The following is a 22,016-nucleotide window of genomic DNA, read 5'->3' as shown; positions in this document are numbered from 1 at the left end:
GGGCCTGTATTCTCTTGAATTCAGAAGAATGAGGGGATCTCATTGAAGCATACAAAATTATTACAGGGCTTGATAGGGTGGATGCTGGGAGAATGTTTCCCTTGGCTGGGGAGTCTAGAACCAGGGGCCACAGCCTCAAGATAAAGGGTAGGCCATTCAGGACTGAGATGAGAAGAAATTTCTTCAGAGGGTGGTGAATCTTTGGAATTCTCTACGCCAGAGGGATGTGGAGGCTCAGTCATTGGGTATATTCAAAACAGAATTCGATAGATTTCTGACTAGTAAGGGCATCAAGGGATATGGCGATGGGGCCGGTGAATGGAGTTGAGGCAGAGGATCAACCCTGATCTCATTGAATGGCGGAGCAGGCTCGAGGGGCCGAATGGCCTATTCCTGCTCCTATTTCTTATGTTCTTATGTATAGCTTGTCTCTCTGCTGTAACGAGTGGCTCTCGGCCTCACTCTGTCACTCTGCCTGGGTCCTGGTCAGGTGCCCACATCAACTGTTCAAATACTCGCAGTGAGAACTACTTAAAAAATATATTGAGTATGTTCAACATCCCCAGTGTATTGAACAATCCAATAAAAACATATCAGCGCTGAGGAATGCAACACTTTCTACACTGCCCCATCAATCACTCCCAGAGCAGGTACAGCACGGGTCAGATACAGAGTAAAGTTCCCTGTACACTGTTTCATCAAACACTCCTAAGGCAGGTACAGCACAGGTTAGAAACAGACTAAAGCTCCCTCTACACTGCCCCATCAAACACTCCCAGGGCAGGTACAGCATGGGTTAGATACAGAGTAAAGCTCCCTCTACACTGCCCCATCAAACACTCCCAGGGCAGTTACAGCACGGGTCAGATACAGAGTAAAGTTCCCTCTACACTGCCCCATCAAACACTCCCAGGGCAGGTACAGCACGGGTCAGATACAGCATACACTGTCCCATCAAACACTCCCAAGGCAGGTACAGGACGAGTTAGATACAGAATAAAGCTCTCTCTATGCTCCCTCTTGTAAGGTTTATAATACAATGGAGAACCAATATAGAAGGACAGAGGAGATCTGGAAAAGGGAATAAGAGGAGAGAGAGTGTGAGAATAGATTAGCAGCTAACGTAAAAGGGAACCCAAAAGTCTTTTATAAACACAAATAGTAAAAGGGTGGTCAAAGGAAGGTTGGGGCCGATTAGGGACCAAAAAGATCATCTTGTAGAGGCAGAGAGCGTGGTGGAGGTATTAATTGAGTATTTTGCATCTGTCTTCACTAGAGAAGAGGATGCTGTCAATGTCGCAGTAAAGGAAAGTAAAGGAAGTGGCAGTAGCGATATTGGATAAGATACAAATGGATAAAGAGGAGATACTTAAAAGGTTGGCGATCCTCAAAGTAGAAAAGTCACCCAGTCTGAATGGAATGCATCCTAGGTTACTGAGGGAAGTAAGGGTGGAAATTGCGGAGGCTCTGGCCACAATCTTCCAATCCTCCTTGGATATGGGAGTGGTGCCAGAGGACTGGAGGATTGCAAATGTTACACCCCTGTTTAAAAAAGGGGAAGAGGGATTATAGTAATCTGGGATGTAATGCTTAAGTTATCCACCAGATGGAGACAAATAGTAAAGGGATCACAATTACCAGTGTTTTCAGGTAATGTCCTGGCACACCACTTAAGGTAGTGGCATCGCATTCTGGGTATGACTCAGAGGTGGATCCTCCATCTTTGCTTGTGCAGTAAGATATGGAGTATCTTGCTGGCAGCCTGTAAAGCTATGTTCTCTGCTACATATGTATAATTAAACAGTTAAAGTTTTGGTTCCTGAAGTCTGGCTTATCGCAGTTTCTGACCTTACCACTCGGATATCACAGGGATGAACCCAGCAACTACAGGCCAGTCAGCCTAACGTAGTGACAAAATATGCGATTTTCCCCTAATTGGGCAATTGATTTCCAGCATGTGGGAACCCCTGGCCCACTTAGTCTGTCCATCCTGAAAGTTGTCTCCGATGACGTCAGCAGTGCTGTTGGATTTAAGGACTGCAAGCAACCTTGCTTCTTCTGCAAACTGCAAACCTTATGCCCTTTACGGTGATAGATTCCTCCAGCCAATATGTCCAGCAGTAGGCCGAAGTCTGCACCAAGGTTCGATGACGCCGCCCTGCAAGCTCTGGTGAAGGGAGCAAGAGGAAATAAGGAGGTGCTCTTCCCTTCCTCAGGGAGGAAGAAGCCTCCCCAGCAGACGAAAGCTGTGTGGATGCAAGTGGCCCAGGAGGTCAACTCTTTGTCTATGTGCCGCAGAACCTGGCTGCAGTGCAGGAAGAGGTTTCATGACCTTCTGCGCACTGGAAAAGTGAGTATGACTTTCCCATCACCCTCAATCTGATCCCCATTGCCTCTCCTCACCAGCACTCAGCTTTGACAACCTCTTCCTCCACATCCCACTTGACACTGACATCCATGTACCCTTACCCATTCCCTCTCTCTCTATGGTCACATTCACCTAACTATTCGACTATGCAGCCCTCACACGCCCTATCACTGTGATGCTATGAAAACAACTTACAACACACAGGGAGGGCCCTTGGTCTTGCCACCTCACTCCATCTTTGTCACCTTCTAACTATCAATGATACAGATTCTCTGCACTCACTCCTTCATTCTCACTCAAACTTCACTTGTGCCACTCATTGCAGGAAAAGAGAGCTCACAATAAGAGGGAAAGAGCCAGGACAGGAGGAGGGCCACCCTCAGTAGCCCAGCTCACCCCCTGGGAGGAGGCGGCCCTGGAGATCGTGGGAGTGGAGGAGGATGTGCAAGTGGGGGACAGAGAAACAGGTGCATCAGAGCAAGCTGGTGACAGAATAGTTTATCATCTCTCTCATTGACATTGCATGAGTCACTGATAATGACTCTGATGCTCTAACAGATTGACTTTTGATCATCTGCAATATTCAATGTGCATGTAACCTTGGCCTCCCATCTCTGACTCTTTCCTTTACTCCACCACAGGACCATCGACAGCCCCCGTCCCCACTATCCAGGAGGAACAGCCTGAGTCCAGACTCCTCAGATGAAGCTGCAACCTCTGAGTGCGCAGCGTCAGCAGAATTCAGCGCACCCAGCACCGACACTCACCTCGGTGGTACCTTCGCGAGATAGTGCAGTGTTGTCACCTGGTGTATCACAGCTCACAAGTGAGCATCAGCAGATGGTGGAGACAGGGACAGCAGTGGAGAGTCCTCATCGGAGGGTGCAGGACTCTGCCAGCACGGCTCAGCTGCATGTCGACCCTCTGCCTCCGGGTCCATCCAGAAGAGCGGTGCTGGAACTCCAGGAAGAGGTGCAGGAGTCTCTGGCAGGTTTTGTCTCCAGGGTCGCTGCGAGTGTGGAGCGAATGGAGGAGTCCATCGCTAAATGAGCAGAGCCTTTGTGGAGGCGTTGGCACATGAACACATCACCACGGAAAGGATGGCAACCTCCATGGAAAGGATAGCTACCTCCATGGTAAGGCTGGCTACCGTAGGGGAGAGGATGGCTACGGTAGAGGAGAGGATGGCTACGTCTATGGAGGAGCTTAGTCGCCAGGGTAGGGAAAACATGGTATTTGTTCAGAATAGACTGACATCTCTTGAGGAGCGATGGTCAGCTCTTGAGCAAACAAACCAGACCTTCAGGCAAGTCCTTGGGAGCAGGACTTCCAGTACAGAAACGGGTCCTCATGGCCCCCCTGAATTGCAGCAAAGTGCTGTCAAGCCACTTGCTAGCCCTGAAGTGGGGCTGACCCATGAGGGATGTTGGTGGCATACAACAAGGAAGTGGGGGCTTCTCTCCAAGCGCTCACATGACCATGCTGCTGCAGAGCCCTCGGCCAGAGCCCCACCAGAGTCCCCACCCAACTGAGATCGGCGTCTCAACCCCTGCACAGTCGCAAGAGCAGCAAACTGTTGCCGAGCCCTCACAGGTTCGCAACCCCAGAGGACGCCCGCCAAAGATGTTGAGACAGGAGCAGCAAGAAAATGAGCAAGGGGCCTCCACATCTGCTGAAGCCACAGGGGAAGCACCATGTAGGAGCACGCGTAAGAGGAAGATAATGCACAAAAGTAGTCACAAGGGTGAAATGTTATGATTAATTTTGAAAAGCCATCAGTTGGTTATTGTCATTAAAAATTCTGATGTCAACTGTTGCAGTTGTGGCGTGCATCATATCACTAATGGGGCTTCCACATTGAGGGCTTTGGATGACTTAGTTGTCAGTATCGTGGTCAGGGTGGCAGGAACTGCAGGTTCTTGGCCATTGTCGATGCTCTGGTAAGAAGCTGCGAGGCAAAAGTGCTTGATTGGCTAGGCTAAGCAAATCTGGCCAAGATGAGTACGTGCCTTACATCCCAGCCAGCAATGTGCTCGCATGCTGCTTGATGCGCCTCTGCAAGCTGGCCGTTGTCGCTCTCCTCCTCCTCATCTGAGGAGGCTATGTGATGAGCCACTTGTTCCTCAGGCATCTGCAAGCCACGACGCTGTGCCATGTTGTGAAGTGCACAGCAGACCTTGACGATTCTGGAGACCCTGGCTGCTGAGTACTGCAGGGCTCCACCTGATCTATCAAGGCATCTGAAGCGCATCTTCAGCAAGCCGATGGTTTGCTCGATTATGGATCTGGTGGAAATGTGGCTGGAGTTGTAGTGCTCCTCAGCGTCGTTGGATGGGCTCCTCAACGGCGTCATTAGCCACGTCTTCAGGGGATAGCCCTTGTCTCCAAGTAGCCATCCGTTAAGTTGGTCTGGCGGACTGAAGAGCGGAGGCACACTAGACTGGCACAGGATGAAGGAGTCATGGCAACTGCCAGGGTACTTGGCGCAAACATGCAAAATATCCTTCTTGTGGTCACACACCAGCTGTACGTTGAGGGAGTGGAAGCCCTTGCGGTTGACAAAAATACCTGGATTGTGATGGGGTGCCTTAAAGGCCAAATGTGTGCAGTGAATGAAAGCCTGCCAGATTGTCAAATCCAACTGAATGCGCAGTTACGCTAGCTTGATCCTTGGAGAAATGGATGTGATTGTGCGCGATGGCAAAGAGGGCATCGGTTACCTGTGTGATGCAAGTGTGTGCGGCTGCCTGGGAGACACCGCTGATGTCTGCTGCTGATCCCTGGATTGAGCCTGAAGCAAAAAAGTTGAGTGCGGTGGTGACTTTGACAGCCACTGATAAGGGGTGTCCACCTGCTGCTCTGGGCTCCAGGTCTTGCTGCAGCATTGCGCAGATGTCACCCACTACCTCTCGCGAAAGTCTGAGCCTCCTTTGGCACTGCTGCTCAGTCATGTTGAGGTAGCTGATCCTCTGTCTGTAGACCCTGTTTGGGGGGTATCTCCAGCGCCGACGGGCTTCCATGCGCTGACGCCTTCTGACCTGTGCAGCTTCAGGTGGGTGAGCAGCAGCTTGGAGCTCCTGCTGTTGCTCCTGCAGTTGGTGCTGCTGTTGTTCAGGGTTCTGCTGCTGCCGCGGCTGGTCTTCGTCCGAATCTGATGTCCAGGAGGAAAGGAAATAAATGGTTCCCATTCTTCTGGCATATACCTCAGTTGAGGAAGCGCTTATTCAAGGTGGGGAGAGGGGTTTCCCAGGAGGTCACACTGGAGATGAGAGTCAGGTTCCAAACTTCCACAGCAATGAGTAGGCCTGTTAAAAGTTCCCCCAGACTTGAGACAACAAAGTTCTGCCACCTGCAAATGATGATTGGTGAAAACTCCCTTTTAATGGTGGAGCTGCAGCTGTTAGTAAGCAATCCACTTGTGCTGCCACCAGGTTTCACTGGCGTGTTTCAGAGGAGGCATGCAGCACGTGGGAAAACTGTCAAAATCAGAAAGCCCTCTCAAAATGGGATTATAGAGGCAATTAAGACCCTTAACAACAACTTAAGGGCCTATCCCGGGATGGAGACGGGGTCAGAAAACTCGTATGTGGGAAAATTGCTCGGAGGCGGGATGGAGACGGGATCGGGCCCGCCCGCCAGCTTTTGCGATTTTTAACACCTCACACGCCTCCAATCCCGCCTCCTCAGGCCTGGCAAAATTGAGCCCATAGAGTACAAAAGCAAGGAAGTTATGCTAAACCTTTATAAAACACTGGTTAGGCCTCAGCTGGAGTATTGTGTTCCATTCTGGGCACCAAACGTTAGGAAGGATGTCAAGGCTTTGGAGAGGGTGCAGAAAAGATTTACTAGAATGGTACCAGGGATGAGGGACTTCAGTTATGTGGAGAGACTGGAAAAGTTGGGATTGTTGTCCTTGGAGCAGAGAAGGTTAAGGGGAGATTTGATAGAGGTGTTCAAAATCATGAAGGGTTTTGGTAAAGTAAATAAAGAGAAACGGTTTCCACTGGCAGAAGGGTTGGTAACCAGAAGACACAGATTTAAGGTGATTGGCAAAAGAACCAGAAACAATATGAGGAAACATTTTTTTGCACAGCAAGTTGTTGTGATCTGGAATGCACCTGAAAGGGCAGTGGAAATCAATTCAATAGTAATATTCAATAGAGTATTGGACAAATACTTGAAGGGAAAAGATTTAGAGGGCTATGGGAAAAGAGCAGGGGAGTGGAATTAATGGATAGCTCTAGCAAAGATGGGCCGAATGGCCTCTTTCTGTGCTGTATCATTCTATGATTCTATGATACACTGTCCCACCAAACACTCCCAGGACAGGTACAGCACAGACTAGATGGAGAGTAAAGCTCCCTCTACACTGTCCCATCAAACAGGATAAATCTTCATTTAGAAAGACACCGATTAATCAAGGATAGTCAGCATGGATTTGTTAAGGGAAGTCGTGTCTGACAAACTTGATTGAATATTTTGAGGAGGTAATAAGGAGGGTAGATGAGGGTAGTGCATTTGATGTAGTGTATCTGGACTTTAGCAAGGCTCTTGACAAGGTTCCACATGGCAGACTGGTCACGAAGTTAAAAGCCCATGGGATCCAGGGCAAAGTGTCAAGTTGGATTCAAAACTGGCTCGGAGACAGGAAGCAGAGGGTAATGGTTGATGGGTGTTTTTGTGACTGGGAGGCTGTTTCCAGTGGGATTCCGCAGGGCTCAGTACTAGGCCCCTTGCTTTTTGTGGTATATATCAACGATCTTGACTTGAATATAGGGGGTATGATTAAGAAGTTTACAGATGATACTAAAATCGGCTGTGTGGTTGATACTGAAGAAGGAAGCTGTAGACTGCAGGAAGATATCAATAAATTGGTCAGGTGGGCAGAACAGTGGCAAATGGAATTCAATCCGGAGCAGTGTGAGGTATTGCATTTGGGGAGGGCTAACAAGGAATGGGAATACACATTAAATGTTAGGACACTGAGTAGTGTAGAGGAACAAATGGACCTTGGAGTGCATGTCCACAGATCCCTGAAGGTAGCAGGCCAAGTAGATAAGGTGGTTAAGAAGGCATACGGAATGCTTGCCTTTATTAGCCGTGGCATAGAATACAAGAGCAGGGGGGTTATGCTTCAACTGTATAAAACACTAGTTAGGCCTCAGCTAGAGTACTGCGTGCGGTTCTGGTCACCACATTACAGGAAAGATGTGATTGCACTAGAGAGGGTACAGAGGAGATTTACAAGGATGTTGCCGGGAGTAGAGAATCTTAGCTATGAGGAAAGACTGGATAGGCTGGGTCTGTTTTCCTTGGAACAGAGGAGGCTGAGGGGAGACCTTATTGAGGTGTATAAAATTATGAGGGGCATAGATAAAGTGGATAGAAAGGACCTATTTCCCTTGGCAGAGGGGTCAAAAACCAGGGGGCACAGATTTAAAGTAATTGGTGGAAGGTTTAGAGGGGATTTGAGGGGAAATGTCTTCACCCAGAGGGTTGTGGGGGTCTGGAACTCACTGCCTGAAAGGGTGGCAGAGGCAGGAACCCAAACCACATTTAAAAAGTACTTGGATGTGCAGTTGGGATGCTCTAACCTGCAGGGCTACAGACCAAGAGCTGGGAAGTGGGATTAGGCTGGATAGCTTTGTTGGCCGGCGCGGACACGATGGGCTGAAATGGTCTCCTTCCGTGCTGTAACTTTCTATGATTCTATGAAACACACTGATGTTGTGGGATCTCTTTTGGGTTTGAGTTGGTTCTGAAGCGTTGGCGCTGCATTAATGTTGGGGAAACTAGTTCTGGGAATGCTGAGGCTAATTGCAATGCGATTCCCTACATTACAAAAGTGATACCCTCCCGATCCAACTTAAAATCAAAAGAGATCCAAATACCCACACACAACGAGTGTGAGGTTTAGCACTGTCAGTGCTCCCTGAATGACCACATTTTACCCATTGTGCTTAGCAACATACAGCGGCCATAGCAACCTAAAAGGCCTTAACAATGCGGACTAAATGCTGTGTTACTGGACCAGTACACAACAAGGCCTCTGTTTGATCCCTGGCCTGTGTTAAATTAGCTGATCTCAGCTGGGCAGTAATCGAGGCTGTCGTTGACCTCACTGCCCGTGGCATAAAGAGGGGCAAGTCAGCCCAGGGGGGATGGTGTTGAGCCCCGTGTAGGTGCTGTTACAACTCCGAGTAACTGTCCTTGACTCTCTGTGTGTTGAATAGTTTCTAATGTATCTGTTAGGAAATGAAGGGCCAGACTCACAGTCATTGCCAAGAAATGTTCAGCCTCAATCAAAATCATGTCTGGATCAGGAATTTTCAAAACCGCAGAGCGGCCAGTTCTCCAGGCGATGCACAGCTGCTTGTAATGAGCGGGAGAGAAACACTGAACATGAATTTTACACCGAACCTGAGCAGCCTCAAGCCTACTTATCTATCTACTTATCTATTTCTCTCTCTTTCTTTCTTCCCTCCTTTCTTTCTTCCCTCCTTCCCTCAGGAAGGGCCCAGGCTCTATCCCTGGCCTGTGCGGAGCTCACTGATCCCAGGAGGGCACCCATTCACAGGCAACCTGTTCTAGGAACTGAAGCCTGCCTGAAAGTGTCTTGTCACCTCTTTGAAAGCTGGAGCCTTAAACTCCTCTCTTTGGAGACTGGAGCAGAGTGAAGGGGTTATAGGTGCTTCATTCCACCCTCCCATTTATAAATAAGGTCACACCTCGCTGTGCACTTCCCTTCATGATCCTGTCTGTAAGGAACCAGTCACTGACAAGATGAGGAAATTACACCAAACCAGTCAGACCATTCCCATTGAAGGCCCTGATCCAGATTTTCCCACCCTCTTTCCTTTGATCTGCTCAGAGTGCAGGTCCTCAGATATATGCTAATTAGGTACAGCTGGACAGGGTACCAACCCACCCACATCAAAGTGTGCCAATTCTGCCTATGTCAAGATACACTCAAATTTCCTGCCAATCTTATTAGAATATTCCCGTACATAAAATGGGCGTAAATCAGCATAAACAATTGGGGCCCAAGGAAACTCGCACTATATAATTCTCTTAAGTATGAAAATTAAAGTTTCCACTAATTTAACCATCATTCGTGTGCAAATGGCATGACGTGTTTAACAACCTGCAATAGGGGAAGCATTTCCATTTTTAATGTGACTTATAGCTGAAGATACAGAGCAGGTTTCAGTGAGGCTCAATTAAAAAACTTGCCAAAAACTGCAATAAAACATCAGAAAAGACTTTGTTTCCTGCTGGACCTGAACATCTGGTGGTAATTTGGAGAGTGAGTGACTTGGAGCAAATGCAGGAAACTCGCATTGGAGGCTCCATAACTTGGGGCGGGGCTGTATTATGGGCGGAGGGGTCGATGGCCTAGCGTGTAAGATGGTGGAGATTCGGGCATGTTGTGCTCACGCCCGTAACTCTCTCGCACCCAACATTCCACAATCTGTTCAGCCATGTAGTCGAGTTGCACTCGGGTTACTGGTGTCTCTGGGAGATTCCTGACCCTCTTGTCTACTGTTTGTCTTCTGAGTGAGTCAGTGGGGTTCTGAATCATGTGATCAATCAGCAACTTGACAAAGCCAAGTACCATCCTTCTCCCATCTACACAACTTACTGCACCTCCTAACTCAAGTGCCATCTGTGAACTTGGCTATCCAATTCTCTCTTCCTTCATCCTAGTCATTAATAAATATGGTGAAGAGTCGAGGCCCCAGAATAGATCCCTGGGGAACACCACTTGTCACATCCCGCTAATCAGAGAACACTCCTTTTATCCCCACTCTTTGTCTCCAACTCCCAACCCGTGTCACAAGGTGACCTCCAATTCCATGCACTTTCATTTTTGCCAATGATCTCGTGTGGTACCTTGTCGCATGCCTTCTGGAAGTCCATAGTGACAACATCCATCGACACTCCCCTATCCATCATGTTATGACCGCCTGAAAAAATTCCACTAGATTAGTCAGACATGACCTACCCTTCACAAATCCATCTGACTCTTTGGTCAGCTGGTACTTGTCCAAGTATTCATTGATTCTGTCCCTGATGATAGATTCCAGTAACTTGACCACACCTGACGTTAGATTGCCAGGATTGATCTCCTCGTTACTGCTCCCAACTACCTGGGAGAAAAGTGCTTCACCTTTGCAGTTAGTGGCTGTGCCGCTTCATAGCAGGTCAGAGACCGACTCGAATAGCGGTCAGGGAACTCGCAGTAAGAATTAATTCAATTTATCGATTGTGACGTTCTACGTCCAGCTACAGTTGTCAGCCCTGGTTATCAGGCAATCCTTGTGAGGCAAATTTAGAATAATGGGACGCAGATTCCTGCTCCCTAATCTCAGCTCCAGAAACACCCTTGAAGATTTTCCACAACTCTTCCCCCTCCCCGGCTCACGTGACGCAGATTCAGCCTGAGAGCAGGTAACCGCCCCGCCCAGTTGGTCAGGGTCTAACCCTCATCCTGGGGGTCAGTGAGTAAGTGGTACTGAGTCACTGACTAGGTTTGGGGGAGGGGGTCAGCGGGGGTGGGTGGGTAGGCCCTAGCTCGGATCTCCACTCTCTGCTGAGTTGTCTGATCTCGGCTAAGGGCCAGCAACAGCCCAGTATTGGTGGGCAAGGGAGCTGATGATTCAGGCAGCATCTCCACTGCTGATCACCATCCAGACTCTCCCAGAAAGAGTGGTGAGGTATCAGAGGGAGCCTGGCTCCTGAACTGTACCCTGGTGAGATTGAGTGTCTTTAGGAGGAAGAGGTATGGGGGAAGAGACTGTGGAGTGGCAGGGATCAAATGGACTGAAGATTTGCTCCCAGCCACCCTGACGGATGGCAGACATTCTATGCCTTTTTACAAGACCCTGTCAGAGCCTGTTCGATTCCAGCTCTTGTAAAATTCTCAGCAGGAGCCCCGTCACAAGTTTTATTTGCATCCGTTCCGACCCCGAGACCCCTGGGGAGTGGGGGTTTGGGGCAGTGGGGAATTCAGATCCTAATCGAGCAGCCCGAGACACATCGGTTGAATCAGAGATTCAGTTGAATGGTGTTATGAAGGGGGAGGTGAGGGAATGCAGACAGGAATGTTCTGGGTGACTGGAGTCTGTACACACTTACTCTTCAAGTGCTTTTTCATTCTTGATTTGGAAAGAGCTGAAATCGCACCCTGCAAAATAAACTATTCTCATCAAGTCACTCTCGGTGTAGCTCACTCTCACTCAAGTTAAGAAACACTAGAGTCATCTTTTGTTTCTTAACTTGTCCCATTACCATCTCCTTTTGCCTTGCACCATCATCCCTTTTGTCTTTTAATCTCTCCTGCCTTCCATCCTATCACAGACCTTCCCTTTTGTTCTTTCCTCCCTCCTCCCTTTCCCTTCCCCACACTTGCTTAAGAATCTGTTACATCTCTAACTTTTTCCAGTTCTGACAAAGGGTCATACAAATATACATATGAATTAGGAGCAGGAGTAGGCCACTCTGCCCCTTGAGCCTGCTCCGCCATTCAATAAGATCATGGCTGATCCGATTACTCCACATTCCCACCTACCCCTGATAACCTTTCACCCCCTTGCTTACCAAGAATCTATCTACCTCTGCCTTAAAAATATTCAAAGACTCTGCTTCCACCGCCCTCTGAGGAAGAGAGTTCCAAAGACTTACGACCCTCTGAGAAAAAAAATTCTCCTCATCTGTCTTAAATGGGCAACCCCTTATTTTTAAACAGTGACCCCTAGTTCTAGATTCTACTACAAGAGGAAACTTCCTCTCCACATCCACCGTGTCAAGACCCCTCAGGATCTTATATGTTTCAATCAAGTCACCTCTTACTCTTCTAAACTCCAGCGGATACAAGCCTAGCCTGTCCAACCTTTCCTCATAAGACAACCCGCCCATTCCAGGTATTAGTCTAGTGAACCTTCTCTGAACTGCTTCCAACACATTTACATCCTTCCTTAAATAAGGAGACCAATACTGTACACAGTACTCCAGATGTGGTCTCACCAATGCCCTGTATAACTGAAGCATAACCTCCCTACTTTTGTATTCAATTCCCCTCGCAATAAATGATAACATTCTATTAGCTTTCCTAATTACTTGCTGTACCTGCATACTAACCTATTGTGATTCATGCACCAGGACACCCAGATCCCTCTGCATCTCAGAGCTCTGCAATCTCACCATTTAGATAATATGCTTTGTTTTTATTCTTCCTACCAAAATGGACAATTTCACATTTTCCCACATTATACTCCATTTGCCAGATTTTGCCCACTCACTTAACCTATCTATATCCCTTTGTAGCCTCCTTATGTCCTCTTCACAATTTACTTTCCTACCTATCTTTGTGTCATCAGCAAATTTATCAACCGTACCTTCGGTCCCTTCATCCAAATCATATAAAAATTGTAAAAAGCTGAGGCCCCAGCATTGATCCCTGTGGCACACAACTCGTTACATCTTGCCAACCAAAAAGTGACCCATTTATGCCTACTGTTTCATGTTAGCTAGCCAATCTTCTATCCATGCCAATATGTTACCCACTACACCATGAGCTTTTATTTTCCACAATAACCATTGATGTGGCACCTTATCAAATGCCTTCTGGAATAAGTACAGTACATCCACCGGTTCTCCTTTATCCACAGCACATGTTACTTCCTCAAAGAACTCCAATAAATTGGTTAAACATGATTTCCCTTTCACAAAACCATGTTGACTCTGCTTGATTACCTTAAACTTTTCTAAGTGCCCTGCTATAATGTCTTTAATAATGGGGCAGTAATTCCTCCCCAAACGCGTGAGTACGGAAGGGGTACTCGCGTGTCTGGCCGGAGGAAATGCCGGTTTTCAGCATGCACAGCACATGCGCTGAAAACCGGCATTTCCTCTCCTCTAACCCAAGAGGTGAAGAGGCTAGCGCGTGCGCTGCAGGGGGCAGCGCGTGCGTCTTGGACTTCCTCTGTTTTGGGGGATTTGCGCATGTGTAAAGGCCTCCGGTCTTTACGCTTGTAAAAAGCACACGCAAGTATTTATTTTTACAGGTAAGTGGTGTTTTATTGCAGTTTAGAATTATTTTTTCCACAGGTTTATTATTTTAAAGAATCTACAATAAGGTAAGTTTCGTTTTAGACCCTTTTTATTAAAAATTTATTTTTTTCAAAAAAAAAAAAAAATTGTTTAAATTATTTTTTTAAACTTATTTATACTTAATTTAATGATTGGGATGTTTTTTAAATTTTTATTTAAAGTTTAAATAGTGTTTTGGGCCCCTGTAGTTTTCATGTGTGACACAGTTCTTACTCTCAAACTCATGAATGAACCTTCCCCTCCCCTGATTGGTTGGACAGTGCTCACCTGATCCCAGCCGGCACATCGCACTAACTACGCCGCTGGATCAGGTAAGCACTGCGCGCTGACATCTGAACCGGGCCTGTGACAGGAAATGCAAGCAGGCCCGGGCTTCAGATGTCAGCGCGCAGGGTGAGTGCAGATCGGGGGCTTGCACGCGCGGCAAGCCCCCGACACCAAGTTCTGGGCCAATAGCTTCTAACATCTTCCCTATGACAGATGTTAAGCCTGTAGTTTCCTGCTTTCTGTCTCCCTCCCTTTTTGAATAAAGGAGTTAATCGCTATTTTCCAATCTAATGGAACCTTCCCCAAATCTAGGGAATTTTGGAAAATTAAAACCAACGCATCAACTGTCTCACTAGCCACTTCTTTAAGACCCTAGGATGAAGTCCATCAGGACCCGGGGATTTGTCAGCCCGCAGCTCCAACAATTTGCCCAGTACCACTTCCCTGGTGATTGTAATTTTCTTGCATTCCTCCCTCCCTTCCATTTCCTGATTTACAGCTATTTCTGGGATGTTACTTGTATCCTCTATAGTGATGACCGATGCAAACTACCTGTTCAATTCAACTGCCATTTCCTTATTTTCCATTATTAATCCCCAGACTCACTTTCTATAGGACCAACGCTCACTGTTAACTCTTTTCTTTTTTAAATATCTATAGAAACTCTTACTATCTGTATTATATTTCTAGCTAGCTTTCTCTTGTGCCCTAATATTTCTCTCCTTATTAATCTTTTAGTCATTCTTTGCTGTTTTTTATGTTCTGTCCAATCTTCTGACCTGCTACCCATCTTTACGCAATTATATGCTTTTTCTTTAAGTTTGATACTATCTTTAACTTTTTTAGTTAACCACGGATGGTGGGTCCTCCCCTTGGAATTTCTCTTTCTCGTTGGAATGTATATATTCTGTGTATTTTGAAATATCCCCGTAAATGTCTGCCACTGCAACTCTATTGATCTATCCCTTAACCTAATTTGCCAGTTCACTTTAGCTGGCCTAGCTCTGCTTTCATGCCCTCATAATTGTCCTTATTTAAGTTTAAAAGACTAGTCTTGGACCCATTCTTCTCTCCCTCAAACTGAATGTAAAATTCAATCATATTATGATCACTGCTACCTAGGAACACCTTCACTATGAGGTCATTAATTAATCCTATCTCGTTGCACAATACCAGGTCTAATATAGCCTGCTCTCTGGTTGGCTCCAGAACATGGGAGGTGATTTTGCCAATGGGGAGCTATTGGAGGCGGGACTCCCACTTGTCGGGTTTCAGTCCCGCCTCCATCAACTTCTGGCCAACCCATGCTATTTTCCCTTGATTGACCTTGTTAAGCCCGCTAGCAGGTCAATTAAGGGGAAGCCAGTTGCAGAGAACGTCAACATATGACATTTCATCTGTTAAAAAGTTTTGACAGATGAAGTGTCATCATTTGACAGCTCTGTGAAGCTGTCAAACAGTGACATTCTCTGTACTTCTTTGAGGTAGACCTCAAACATCTTTCTATTGCAAAAATGAGATTGTTGTTGCATTGAAGAATGCAACGGCCATCTGTCATCTCTACCGTGGAGGTGCGAGACTCTCCGCATACACACCAACTGAAGCCTGCAGGAAGAAACAAAGGTAAGTACACTTTTACTAACACTTTGCACTTGCCTCAGATACTCACCTCACACTTGCACCCATCGCTCACCTCCACAGCACACTTTGACCCCCCCCCAACCCCCGCAGACCCTCTGCTCGCCTCGCTGACCTGGCGGGTTTCGGAGCCTTTGGGAAGCCTGGACTTGAGGGCAAAAAAGGATAATCCTATTTTCTGCCTGTTAACTGGCAGTTAATAGGCTTTAATCCCTTCCCGCCTCCAAGGAGACAGGGCCCGGCGCGGGATGGCTACCCGCTTCCTGGAAAGATGGCATGGAGGCGGGTTGGACACCCACCCCCAAATTCTGCCATTTTCCTGGCTGTCCAGCCTCCATACCTGCCTCCCCAGGGCTGGCAAGATCGTGCCCTAGCTGTTCTAAGAAACTATCCCGAAAACATTCTATGAACTCCTCATCTAGGCTACCTTTGCCCATCTGATTCTTCCAGTCTATATGTAGATTAAAATCCCCCATGATTATTGCCATACCGTTCTGACAAGCTCCCATTATTTCTTCCTTTATACTCCATCCTATCGTGTGGTTACTGTTAGGGGGCCTGTACACCACTCCCACAAGTGACTTCTTGCCTTTATCATTTCTCATCTCTACCCAAAGCACTTCTACATCCTGGTTTCTTCAACTTAGGTCATCCCTCTCTATTGTGCTCATACCATCATTAATTAACAGAGCCATCCCTCCACCTTTTCCTAGCTTCCTGTCCTTCCTAAATGTCACGTACCCTTCAATATTCAAGTCCCAATCTATGTCATCCTGCAGCCATGTTTCTGTAATGGCTAGCAGTTCATACTTATTTATTTCTATTTGCGCTATCTGTTCATCTGTTTTGTTTCGACTGCTACATGCATTCAGATACAGAGCCTTTAGTTTTGTCCTTTTATTATTTTTGTAACCTCTAGCCTTCTGTTGTTTTACTCCTAGATTTGTACTCTATCCCTTCCTGTCACGGTCTGTTTATCATTTCCCATATTAATACCTTTCTCTCTTGCCTTGTCTCTATTCTTTGATTTACCACATCTTCCCAAATTTGACCCCATGCCCCCACTATTTAGTTTAAAGCCCTCTCTACCACCCTAGTTATACGACTCGCCAGAACACTGGTCCCAGCATGGTTCAGGTGAAGACCGTCCCAGCGATACAAATCCCACTTTCCCCAGTACTGGTGCCAGTGCCCCAGGATTCAAAGCCCATTTCTCCCACACCAGTCTTTGAGCCACACATTCATCTCTAATTTTATTTACCATATGCCAATTTGCTCGTGGCTCAGGTAATAATGCAGACATTATTACCCTTGAGGTTCTGCTTTTTAATTTAGCCTTGAGCTGTTCATACTCTCTCAGCAGAACCACTTTCCTAGTTCTACCTATGTTGTTGGTACTTACGTGGACCACGACCAATGGCTCCTCCCCCTCCCACTGCAAATTCCTCTCCAAGCCAGAGCAGATGTCCCAAACCCTGGCACTGGGCAGGCAACACAGCCGTCTGGACTCTCGCTCTTGGCCGCAGAGAACTGTACCTATCCCCCTGACTATGCTGTCCCCCATTACTATTACATTCCTATTAACTCCCCCGCTTGAATGGCTTCTTGCACCACGGTGCCATGGTCAGTTTGCTCATCCACCCTGCAATCATCGCTTTCATCCATACAGGCCGCAAGAACCTCAAACTTGTTGGACAATTGCAAAGGCTGAGGCTCCTCCACCTCCTGGGTCCACATACCTGCCTCACTCGCAGTCACATCCTCCTGTCCCTGACCACTGACCAAATCAGACGACCCTATCCTAAGGGGTGTGACTGCCTCCTGGAATAAAGTGTCCAGGTAACTTTGCCCCTCCCTGATGCATCACAGTGTCCGCAGCTCGGCCTCCAGCTCATCAACTCTGAGCCGAAGCTCCTCGAGCCGCAGACACTTACTGCAGACGTGTTCGTCCTGGATCACACTGGTGTTGAGGAGCTCCCACATACTGCAGTCACAACACATCATCTGCCCTGCCATCTTTATTGAGTCGTAACTAATTTATTTTATTAATTAATAATGAATAAATCCTACTACTCAATATTTATTACTGCTAGTAAACTTTACTAATACTAATGAAACTGTACAATTACTAATACATTTCCTGAGCTTTAAAAGATAAGGTAAGTGAGCAAAATACTCACCAACCAATCACTTACTTACCCTTTTTCCTGTGATGTCACCTTTTATTTTTCTCCAAATGCGGTTGTGGGGTTTCACAGAGCTGAACCCCCGCTGATTCTCTGTCCACTCTCGTGCAGCCTCGCCTCGCCTCGCCTCGCCTCTCCTCTCCTCGCCTCGCCTCGCCTCGCCTCGCCTCGCCTCGCCTCGCCTCGCCTCTCCTCTCCTCTCCTCTCCTCTCCTCTCCTCTCCTCACTCACAGGTTTACACTCTGTGCCAAGCTGCACTCTAGCCTCCCTTATTTATACTACTGAGATTTATATGAGTGAGCTCTCTGGCAGTTACAGAACCAGATTAGACCAGTTAATTAATTAACTCATCTCACCTGCTCTCCAGCACAGAGCTTGCTTAGCCCTGCCCAAGCCTGGAAGAAACTTAAAACTTAAAACAGTAAATTTAAGTTAAATGCTAATTGCAAGCACACAAGACTAGATTTTATAAATAAAAGAGATTAACCCTTAAGATTCACTCCCTTACTCACCAAACGCACAGGTTTACACTCTGTTTCAAGCTGCACTCTGTGACAAACTGCACTCTAGCCTCGACCTGAAACGTTAGCTCTGTTTCTCTCTCTACAGATGCTGCCTGAGCTGCTGAGTATTTCCAGCATTTTTTGTTTTTATTTCTGTTCAGCCTTTGCCTGTTTCAGGGGGTATTTAATCTTATCCATCACTCTGATTGAGGATGGATGAAGAGGAAGGGAAAGAGCCATGGGTTATTTGATCATCCACATAAAACATGTCTAATTCCTGGACAGGAGACAAACAAACCTTATTGGATCTGGAATCTCTCTCTCAACTCCAGCCTCCAACTCTGTCTCCATTACTGCCTCATCTCTTTGCTTTATTGATCCACTCTCCCCTCAGCTTCAATCCCCAACCTACACACTGTTTTGTGCTGATATAATAGGTAAGGACACTCACTGAGGTTATTTCCATTAATTAATGGTCCAACTGACCTCCTACAGTGCTGACTCTAACTGGGATCTGGATCTATTCCAATGCTCTCCTGGCCGGCCACCCACCTTCCACCCTCAGTAAATTTCAGCTCATCCAAAACTCTGCTGCCCGTATCCTAACTCACGCTAAGTCCCGTTCACCCATCACCCCTCTGCACGCTGACCTATGTTGGCTCCCAGTCCGGCCTTGATTTTAAAATTCTCATCCATGTTTTCAAATTCCTCCATTGCCTTGCCCCTCCCTATCTCTCTAACCTCCTCCAGCCCTACAACCCTCCGAGATTTCTGCGCTCTTCCAATTCTGGCCTCTTGTGTATCCCCGATTTCCATCGTTCCACCATTGGCGGCCGTGCCTTCGGCTGACTAGGCCCTAAGCTCTGGAATTACCTCCCTAAACCACTCCGCCTCTACCTCTCTCTCCTCTTTTAGGACTCTCCTTAAAACCTACCTCTTTGACCAAGCTTTTGGTCACATGTCCTAATATTTCCTTATGTGGTTTAATGTCCAATATTGTCCAGCAATACTCCTGTGAAATGCCTTGGGATGTTTTAGTAAGTTAAAGGCACTGTATAAATGCAAGTTGTTGTTGGATTTCTTCTCTTGTTCTACCGTGCTGACTCTCACTGGGACCTGGGGGTGCTTTGGCCTCTGGTAGCTCACCCAAGTGCCCATTCTTCATGCATAAACCTTGGTAGTAAGTGTGGACAGAGTATGTGGCCTGCCGTGGGGGGCAATATCCAGAAAGGGATAACTAGAGGGCAGGTACCCATGCCCAGTCACACAGTACCTGTCGGCTGGGATGGTCTCCAAGTACTTCACATGGGGTATTACTGTTTGAGGTGTGATTGTGTAGGGCAACCCAGGAGCACTGAGGCCAACTGGGGTCAGCTAACTGGGCACAGACCAGAAATCAAACCTGGCTCCCTGTGGTCTCAGTTACTCTCTGCCTTTTCCAAGTGAATCTCTGAGGAGCTGGCTATTGCTGGCTTAAGGACTGCTGGGAGGGATTGTATTAGCCTTAGATGAGCAGAGCTTGACTCTCTCTATGAGGCTGTGACAAAGTCCTGCGATGTCTCTGGTCACTGCTGTCGATGTTTGTCTCTTGTAGTGATTGATCTTCTAGAAGCCCTGAACATCACAAGATCTATAAAGGGAGTGAGCAAAAGCAAAGGTTTGGAGCCAGGGCTCCCGGCTTGGAAGTTCCGTAACCGCGTGCCACACCTCACCCTGCCACGGGATTATGCCATCTACTTCCTCACTTCCATGCAAGGGTCCATCGGCTTCCACTTTGTGGCGAAGCAGAGCAGGAACTCGGAGGGGACAGTGATCTCCTTCACCTCCCCCACCACCACTAAGAAGGACGGACGACCACTTCTGCAACTCGTGTCCAGCACCAGAAGCAACCAGCTCCGGCTGGATTATCGGACTGTGCACAACATGGAGCCGGCGTCCATCGTCTTCCCTGGAGGGACCCCCTTTGGCAACAAGCAATGGGGCAGGGTGGCCTTCAACCTGGAGGCTCAGAAGATAACGCTTTTCATCGACTGCGAGGAAGACATCATATTCGAGAAAAACATGGGTGACGATGCCATCAGTCTGATTCTCCCCATTGACTTGGAGATTCACTTCTCCAGTACTGAGGGAGACGGAGACAGCAAGTTCACGGTAATGGCAGCACAAATCCCCTCACAGGCTTTCCGCGAATAGCCTGTCCATGTCATAGAAACATTGGAATTTCTAGACGATAAAACATCGATCTAGTTCACCTTTCATCATCCTGGGAGTCACATGATACAACAATAATGGAGATGTTGACTAATCACAGCAATCAATCTCTATCAATTAGTCTACAACAGGCCCAGACATGAGACGAGGAAAACCCCAGTGATGGAGAGCTTTGGGAACCATAGATCCAAAGTCACCTGTTCCTCCCGAGCATGCTGCACTCACCACACAGCATGTCTCAAGTTACTCATATACTGGACTCCACAATGACATCTGTCCAATTTGCTTTTGAACAAATCAACCCTATCTGTGTCCAGCTTGAAGAAGCTTTACTGTTCGTTACTCCCTTGTGTTGTATGCTGTCTCCTTGATGAGAGTGCAGGCAATGTTTCTCTTCATTCCTGCCCGTTGGTTGTGTTCCTGCATGGCGGAGATGCTGAGCCCACCCTATGGGCTGACCTCCCATGGTACTGATGACAGTGCACACTGACCTCCCCCAAGTGTGTGAGCACTCTGCCCAGTGAATAATAAGCTACACACACCAGAAGGATTTGGGTTCGGGCACCACTCTCTGCTGAGTTAGCTGATCTGAGCCAGGGTGTTGGGGATTCAGTGAGGGAACTGATGGTGAAAATCAGCCAAGATTCCACCGGCCGCCCCCCGCCCCACCCCGCCTCCCCTGAAGCTGCTGACTCTCATCCCCCTCCCCTGATGGTGCTGGCTCTCTCCCCCCTCCCCTGAAGGTGCTGACTCTTTCCCCCCTCCTCTGAAGAGACTGACTCTCTCCTCCTCCCCTGAAGGTGCTGACTCTCTCCTCCTCCCCTGAAGGTGCTGACTCTCTCCCCCTTCCCCTGAAGGTGCTGACTCTCTCCCCCCTCCCCTGAAGGTGCTGACTCTCTCCCCCTCCCCTGAAGGTGCTGACTCTCTCCCCCTCCCCTGAAGGTGCTGACTCTCTCCCCCCTCCCCTGAAGGTGCTGACTCTCTCCCCCCTCCCCTGAAGGTGCTGACTCTCTCCCCCCTCCCCTGAAGGTGCTGACTCTCTCCCCCCTCCCCTGAAGGTGCTGACTCTCCCCCCCCCTCCCCTGAAGGTGCTGACTCTCTCCCCCCTCCCCTGAGGGTGCTGACTCTCCTCCCCACTCCCCTGAAGGTGCTGACTCTCTCCCCCCTCCCCTGAAGGTGCTGACTCTCTCCCCCCTACCCTGAAGGTGCTGACTCTCTCCCCCCTACCCTGAAGGTGCTGACTCTCCCCCCCCTCCCCTGAAGGTGCTGACTCTCTCCCCCCTCCCCTGAAGGTGCTGACTCTCTCCCCCCTCCCCTGAGGGTGCTGACTCTCTCCCCCCTCCCCTGAGGGTGCTGACTCTCTCCCCCCTCCCCTGAGGGTGCTGACTCTCTCCCCCTTCCCCTGAAGGTGCTGACTCTCTCCCCCTCCCCTGAAGGTGCTGAATCTCTCCCCCCTCCCCTGAAGGTGCTGACTCTCTCTCCCCCTCCCCTGAGGGTGCTGACTCTCCTCCCCCCTCCCCTGAAGGTGCTGACTCTCTCCCCCTTCCCCTGAAGGTGCTGACTCTCTCCCCCTCCCCTGAAGGTGCTGACTTTCTCCCCCCTCCCCTAAAGGTGCTGACTCTCTCTCCCCCCTCCCCTGAAGGTGCTGACTCTCTCCCCCTCCCCTGAAGGTGCTGACTCTCTCCCCCCTCCCCTGAAGGTGATGACTCTCTCCCCCCTCCCCTGAAGGTG

General features: G+C 48.3%; 1 protein-coding gene across 2 annotated transcripts in view; it reads left to right on the top strand.

Moving 5' to 3' along the window:
• The window catches only part of kcp (kielin cysteine rich BMP regulator), a 209,490-nt gene that overhangs the window by 12,265 nt on the left and 175,209 nt on the right, over positions 1 to 22,016 (top strand). For both annotated transcript variants that reach the window (XM_086010530.1, XM_086010531.1), the window contains exon 2: positions 19,669 to 20,225. In XM_086010530.1, the coding sequence (XP_085866656.1) occupies positions 19,669 to 20,225 (557 nt within the window). The remainder of the gene's footprint in view (positions 1 to 19,668; positions 20,226 to 22,016) is intronic.

This window comes from Somniosus microcephalus, chromosome 17, assembly GCF_052327205.1.
Source record: "Somniosus microcephalus isolate GS21.2 chromosome 17, FLI_Smic_1.0, whole genome shotgun sequence".
Lineage (NCBI taxonomy): Eukaryota > Metazoa > Chordata > Chondrichthyes > Squaliformes > Somniosidae > Somniosus > Somniosus microcephalus.
This window is presented reverse-complemented; position numbering and strand designations above follow the sequence as displayed.